Genomic DNA, 7,704 nt, shown 5'->3' with positions numbered 1-7,704 from the left:
AAAAAAAAAAAAAAAAAAAAAAAAGAACGGAGGAGGGAGGAATATCTGCTATTCCTAGCCTTGTTCTCTTGCATCTCCCTAGCTGTCAGAATCTTAAATAAAATACATTAAAACCACAGTGCCCACAATAGCAGAGACAAAGAAGGGTTTTGCTTTGTTGGAAACATTTATTTTATTGAGTGTGCCGTGCACTGCTGTAATATTTTTACATGCATGAACTAACCATTTAATCTTCAAAACAACCCCAAAGAGGTAGGTACTTTAAGAATTATTATTTCAGGGACGCCTAGGTGGCTCAGTTGGTTATCTCTGTTTTGAAGATGAGGAAACTGAGCACAGAAAGGTTGAGGTAGGGACACCCGGGTGGCTCAGTTGGTTAAGCATCTGCCTTCGGCTCAGGTCATGATACTGGGGTCCTGGGATCCAGCCCTGCACTGGGATCCTTGCTCAGCGGGGAGCCTGTTTCTCCCTCTGCCTGTCGCTCCCCCTGCTTGTGCTCTCTCTCTCTGACAAATAAATAAACAAAAATCTTAAAAAAAAAAAGGAATTATTATTTCATTCCAGGAATGAGCATTCTGCCAGATATAACGAGACCACAAAGTCCATGGCTCAGCTTAGGGCACAAGAATTCTCTCTTACGGGCGCCTGGGTGGCTCAGATGGTTAAGCGTCTGCCTTCGGCTCAGGTCATGATCCCAGGGTCCTGGGATCGAATCCCGCATCGGGCTCCCTGCTCCTTGGGAGCCTGCTTCTCCCTCTGCCTCTCTCTCTCTCTCTGTCTCTCATGAATAAATAAATAAAATCTTTAAAAAAAAAAAAAAAAGAATTCTCTCTTACCAGTTTATTTTTGAACTTCTAGCTCAGCGTGCTTCTGACAGAGGAAGAGATAAGAGATAAAATGAGACATACCAGTTATAGCAGAGTTTCCTAATTTCAGTACTACTGGCATTTTGGACCGGATCATTCTTTGTTGGGGGTGGGGGCTGTCCTGTGCGAGGGAGGATGTTTGGCAGCATCCCCGGGTTCCACCCACTAGATGCCAGTAGCACCCTCAGGAATGACACAAAAATGTCTCCAGATTTGCCAAATATTCCTGGGGTGGGGGTGGGGGCAAAAATCACCACCAGCCGAGAACTACTGGGTTACAGACAGGTGAAAATCCAAACAATCTGACTTCTTCAATCAGGAAAGATTTGCTAGATGCAAGAGTTTCAAAAAGTAGGAAAGGGGTTCAGGGGAGCAAAACACAGCAATCAACAGTTATCAAGTAATGTAACTATAGGAGGAAAGGGCATCTAGGTGAACCTAGAATCATCTTGCCTCTTTGGCTGTTACCCACTCCCCTCCCTTCCCCAGGAAGCTACAGCCAGAAAGGTACAATTTTATAAGACTTCTAGTGGCATAAATTGCCCTATCTGGTGCCATAAATTGCCCTAAATAGAGTTTTTTTAAGTTTTATTTAAGTAATCTCTACACCCAACATGGGGCTCCAACTCACAACCCAGAGATCAAGAGTCAAATGCTCTTCCAACTGAGCCTGTCACGTGCCCCAGGTTTCTGTTTTTAAACCACCTTTTTCCGCATCTCCTACTCCCAACCCCCAGAGAAGTACAAAAGGCAGAGGTTACCCGTCGAGGTTTTGCAGGGAGGACTTCTGGGGAAAGTTTGCCCTTAGGTTCTTCCCTGCACCCGTTTCTCTAAGCCTACCTCACAAGGGTGGCAGCCCAGACCCGCCCATACTGAACGGTAGGGGAGAGCGGAGATTCTTTCCAATATTAAACTCTTTTCCTACATTATACAAGAATTCAGTCCTACAGTAACTCCTCTAACTTGCAATTCCTCCTCCGGGTACCAGAGAAAGTCCCCCTGTTTCCTGGATACCAAGAACTGCCCAGATGGCTGTGGACCAAAGTGGCAACAAAGCACTCGACGTAAGTGGCTGCAGAGATAACAAGCTCACTGAAGCAGTAAGGCGGGCACCATGTTCCCTAGAAAGGGAACCGTATCATAAACACGCATGGCCATATGGTTCTGACTCTGGAGAAAAAAGGGATGCGGAATGGAGAAAAGGCAGAGCAAGCGGGACAGACCTAGTGCTGGGCCCCCAAAGAAACTTTCCAAAACTCACATTAGTGCTGCTTCAGCTGAATCAGGACTGGTCGAGATCCCCAGCATGGAGAAGGCTAAGCAGAAAAGCAGAAAGAAGGGACCACATACCACTAAGTCTGTGACTCTGAGGAGAAATGAAATCCACAAGAAGGTGAATAACTAATCCCTTGCTCAGGCAAGCCAAGAGAGCAGCCACAAGGAATGAATACAAAAGCAATCCTCTGGGACTTTTGCCATATCTTGGAAAGGACTGAGCAGGGGCTGTGGTGGCCTTCCTTTCCCTGTCAGGGCCCACCACCACCCCAGCCTGTCCGGTCTATGCACCACCCACAAAACGTGCTGTGCATATTCCCAGCTCTGACCTTCGCACTCTGTTCTCTGTCAGAAAGCAGCAGAACTGCCATTTGAAGAGACCACAGACTAGGCTAAATCCCTGCTCTGCTGCTGCTGCTTTCCTTCTTCTTCTTCTTCTTTTTTTTAAAGATTTTATTTATTTGATAGAGAGAGAGAGCGCACAAGCAGGGGGAGCGGCAGGCAGAGGGAGAAGCAGGCTCCCCACTGAGCAGGGAGCCCGATGTGGGACTCGATCCCAGGACCCCGGGAATCATGACCTGAGCAGATGCCCAACGGTTGGAGCCACCCAGGCACACCCCCCACCCCCAGCTCTGCTTCTTACTTGTTGTGGGACTTGGGCCTCTCTAAGCTTCATTTTTGGTTTTAAAAATGATAATACTGTAACCAGTTTCATGAAGTTGTTATGAGGATTAAATGAGATAGCCTGTAAGTGCCTACTCGGTGGTTAGAAAGATGAGCTGCCTTCCATCTTCTTTCTCTACCCGTCCCTACTGGTCCATTCATGCCACCTAAAGCCCCTGTCTCTGTGTCTCCTTCCCTTTCCACCCAGACCACAGCAATCCTCCTCCTCCAGACCTCCAGCTGCCAGCACTCATATGGAACTCCTACCTTAAGGAACTCGCTATCTTTTCGTGGGCATGTATCTTAATCTTGAACATAGTTTATGACTTCGGCGACTAAACATTCTGTTGTTCAAACAGGGACACTTTGAGAATGAAAAGGGATGCAATAAATGGTTATGTGCGAATAAACTAAAACTGTCCTGGGCTGCCCGACTTATAAGGCACCCTTCTCTTCATTTAGGAAAAACGTGTAACTCTTAACCCCCACCCCACCGCATCCTCCACCAGCTGAGAGCACAAGCGAAATAATCTCGCTTTTCTGACCATCAGAGGAAGGGGTGAGGGCAGATACAGCTATACTTAGAGCATGAGGAAACCTGAGCTGCCAATGGAAGAAATACAATCTGAGAGCCCCAAGTAAATATAAACTTTTCTTCCTAACAAAGAAACCAATAAACAAAAAAATCACCCAAACCCACTAGTCACAATGACTAGATCCTGATGCTCTTTGTGACCTCAATGCGGGGAGTGAGGATGGGCTCTAGGGCTGGCAAAAGCAACTACCAGCCTTCTGAAGCTGAATATGGTCTGGCGCCTCCTCTACAAAATAGTTAGGGAGGAAAAAAAGGAGACAGGGAGCCAGAGATAGAGAAGCCCTCCCAGCAGAGAAAATGGTACCGATACTGACGAAAGGACTATGGTGTCTTCAGGATAGCCAGCCACTCCCGATTCCTGCCTTCCGCAATGAGCAGTGCAGACAACGCGGATTATCTGAAGGCTGCTGGATGAATACCTACACTTGAACGCGGCTCCACCCTGAGGCAAAGGTTTTTCCCCACTAGTAGTGAAAGATGAGTCACCATGAATAGGACATTTAGTTAAACAGGATTTCTTTCTTTCTTTCTTTTTTTTTTTTTTGAAGATTTTATTTATTTATTTGACAGACAGAGACACAGTGAGAGAGGGAACACAAGCAAGGAGAGTGGGAGAGGGAGAAGCAGGCTTCCTGCTGAGCAGGGAGCCTGATGCGGGGCTCGATCCCAGGACCCTGGGATCATGACCTGAGCCGAAGGCAGATGCTTAACGACTGAGCCACCCAGGCGCCCCTAAACAGGATTTCTTTTAAATGGAACATCCTACTATCGTTGTGGCAGAGGCTGCAGAAAATGTCTCTGGTATCAGATGCCAGAGAAAAAAATCTGGTATCAACAGGAGAGTTGGCTGGTTATAAGCTGTCTCTATCCTGTGTAAAAGTCAAGCATCCACATTTTCCGAAAAGTTAACATAGCTTAACAGAAACACTCAAACTTAACAGAATCTCTGTCTAAATCATGTCTTTCTTTACACACGAAACAACAGTGCGGCCTCTGGGGAACGGGATGAGGAGACGAAGAAAAGATCTTGTTCTTTTTCATTTCATATCTTCTTTGTATTTAGGTTTTTTCACTGTGTGCATTTACCACTTCTATAATTAAAAGCTATCTAAGTTGTTGGCCACCACCTGTATGTCCTGCCACCAGTTCCTCCACTAACATTCCTAGAGTCCGGTTTTCTCATTTCTCCCAGCCCTGGCTAGGCTGTGTGATAAGAAGAACTCTAAGATACAACCTCACCTTCACAAGTTCAGAAAAAGAAAGATCTAGATCTTGCTCCTTAGGAGATGAATGCAGGCAAAAAAAGGTCAGGATACCAGCAATACCGGAAAAACCCAGTATTTTTCAGCTTCATACTGCTGTAGGAGATATGCTGTTAACCTGGGGGGGACTCTAAACCATAGATGCTGAAAGATAGATGCATGCAATGAAAGGCTATTTGGTGAGGTTTCGGGTCCAAGGGCTCTTTACCAAATGGTGGAAAGGAGACCCCTCATTTGGGTTATTATGGGGGAAAAAATTCCACTGCTTAGCACTCAGAACAGTGCCACAAAGATTCTACATTGGTCCTCCAATGAGCTCCCAAGTGGTGGAAATCAGAGGTAACCAAACGAAATGGTTCCAAATTGCCCTATGCATTATATCAACTTTCCCCAAATCTGTATTTCAGAAGGAAAAATTTGGTGCAATTGGTAATATTAAAATTGTCCTTCACCCCTATGCTTCAGCAGCCGAGTCCACAGAAGTAAATAGGTGACTTTTAGGATTTGTTAAAGACCGGAATTTATCGGCCAGGGGAATTTGCAGAGTTTAAGACACTTAGAAAGGAAAGCATAGTCAACCATCCGTCTAGGTCTCCACATGGGCAGTGTAACTTGAAGTGGGGGGGGGGGGGGGCAGGTGACCTCCTAGAGCCTCTCTGCTAACTGGGAATAGCAGCCAAATGAAATGCTGCCTGACCAGTCCGCATGGCTGGGAGATTCCAACTAGCTCAGAGAACCAAAAATAAGCCACAGTAAGTACCAAAAATAAGTCAAGCTTATAGTTTTCATTCCAAACACACTTTGGGCTTATCCCTTCCAGGCGGGGGATTCTTACGTAATTTATGTGCGTTAAGGCCACAGAAGAAAACTGGAGGCAAAGGAATGCAAGTTTTGGGTCAACAACACATATGCCTACAGTATTGAGCATGATTAGCTTAAAAACAGATTTAAAGTTATGATTAGGGCGCCTGGGTGGCTCAGTCGGTTAAGCGACTGCCTTCGGCTCAGGTCATGATCCCAGAGTCCTGGGATCGAGTCCCACATCGGGCTCCTGGCTCAGCGGGAAGCCTGCTTCTCCCTCTGACCCTCTCCCCTCTCATGCTCTTTCTCTCAAATAAATAAATAAAATCTTAAAAAAAAAAAAAAAAAGTAAAACATGATTCTCTAACCTAGAATGAGTTCCACCCGCCAGACAGAAACAGCTCTTCTAAAGCAGTAAGGCCGTGGGCCCAGGTTCTCTCGTACCTCCGGGGCTCACCGGGAGGCCAATGGGCCAAGGAGGCCGGGTGAGTGGTGAACTGAAAGAGGGGCGGGGAGAAAAGGATAAATACACCTCGCGCGGCACTACAGCCGACGGCACAGTCGCTCCACCTTTTGACGGAACTGACACAGGCGACAGTGAGCAGAGGCTCAGATGCAGGTCCCACATCCACGATTCCTCCTCGCAGCTCTTGGGGAGACCCCAAAGGCAGCAGCCAAAACACGGGAGACGGAGCAGCATTCCCCAGAGCTAGGTTCTCGTTCCTCACTCCCCCCGGCCCCAAGCTTGATCCGATCCCAAGCCCCCTCCCCACAATTCCGTGTTCCCTCCCCACACCGTCGGGGCTCCCCAGATCCCACATCTTCGTTCTTTCTGGACCTCATGCTTCATTCCTTACGATCACAGAACGGGATTCGTTACCTGCAGAGCGGCTCGACAACCCTGCAGGTAGTCCTCCATGGTGAAGTCCCAGGTGTGCCACCGCCCCTGTCCGTGGAGAGGGTATCAGGAGAATGCGCCCCGCCCGGGACTCAGGGGCTAGGGGCGAAAGTCAGGAGGCGGGACTCGAACCCGCCACACAGCGATTCGGCCCCAACCCCCGCAGGAAGTGCGTAATCCGGCGCTCCTGGAGTCCGACGTCGCCCCGCCCCCAGCGGCGGAGGCGGAGCTCCGCGCCCAGAGACTCACGGGACCCCCTTCCCAGAGTCGCGAAGCGGGGCGTGGCGCAGGGCCTCCTGGGAAACGTAGTCTAGGAGCTCCGAAATGGCCCCAAGAATGGAAGGAAAGAGAATTTTCCGACATTACTCATTTGACAGGGAAATGTATATGTGTCACAGTAACCTATGTTTGTGGCATCTAAACTTTCCCTTTCGAGTCAGGCTAAGTATAGCATCTTTCCATATGTTACACCGAGCATCTGGGGTTGACGTCTTAAATTACAAAAGCAAAAACAGTCTTCCTTTCTCGGATTCTCCCCTTTACCAAACTGACCCATTGCCGCCAATTTTCTGCTGTCCCTGTTATAAAAACATTAAAATAATCTTTTGACTCCTTAATACCTACGGTCTCTTGCCAATTCCTGCTGCTACTTCCTTTACAACTCAGTAGTAGCCTGTTTGTCTACAGCCTTGGCAAATGACTCTTCCTTTTTCTGGACTGTTGTAACCTGCGTTTTTTGCTCCCTGCCTCCCTAATTGTTCAAACTGCCCTTTCAGCCTTCAGAGTTGCTTGAAGTTTCATCCTGCGGCAGCCCTGTAAGTCAAGTTAGGAGGGCCCTTCAGAATGTAGAGCTGGGTTCCAACCTCCCTTAACTGCCGCCTTCCAGCCCCACGGTAATGCAGAGTACTGCAAATAAGTGTACTCTCATCATCAAATGCCTCCTCCTTTATTGATCCATCCCTTTACTTCTTACTGCCAGCTTTTCCTGCTCCCCCCTCTTTCTGGCCCCCCCCAAGAATTGAAAGGAGGTGACCCATGAGAAGCTGAGGCCTGTGCTGGGAGCAAGGACGGGAGCACAGGGGTATTGGATCTCCTGCTTGCTCAGCTAGTTCTCTCCCTGCTGCCTCTCTTCCCAGAGCCTAGGGAGTCTTCCACACTTTCTGCCCAACCAGTTCCATTTCTAGACACACACACACACACACACACACAAAGATACAGTAAGGGCTTGGAAAGTAGCAGGATTTTTTTAACTTTAAATGAGTAAATATGCAAATATCATGCTCTTTGGCCCTGCTTCTGTGGATTCAGAGCAAAGACCTGCCAAACCCACTGAGAAAGCCCAAA

The 7,704-nt window shown here is 47.9% G+C and overlaps 1 protein-coding gene across 1 annotated transcript in view; it reads right to left on the bottom strand.

The window, feature by feature from the left end:
* Positions 1-6,540, bottom strand: part of PRUNE1 (prune exopolyphosphatase 1) — an 18,337-nt gene extending 11,797 nt beyond the window's left edge. Inside the window, 1 exon segment of the mRNA XM_021688033.1 lies at positions 6,343-6,540. Within this exon segment, the coding sequence (XP_021543708.1) occupies positions 6,343-6,381 (39 nt within the window). The 5' untranslated portion in view covers positions 6,382-6,540.
* Positions 6,541-7,704: the final 1,164 nt, after the last annotated feature.

Source organism: Neomonachus schauinslandi, chromosome 4 (assembly GCF_002201575.2).
Source record: "Neomonachus schauinslandi chromosome 4, ASM220157v2, whole genome shotgun sequence".
In the NCBI taxonomy this organism is placed as follows: domain Eukaryota; kingdom Metazoa; phylum Chordata; class Mammalia; order Carnivora; family Phocidae; genus Neomonachus; species Neomonachus schauinslandi.
Note: the sequence above shows the minus strand (reverse complement) of the source record. Positions and strands in the feature narration are given on the sequence as shown.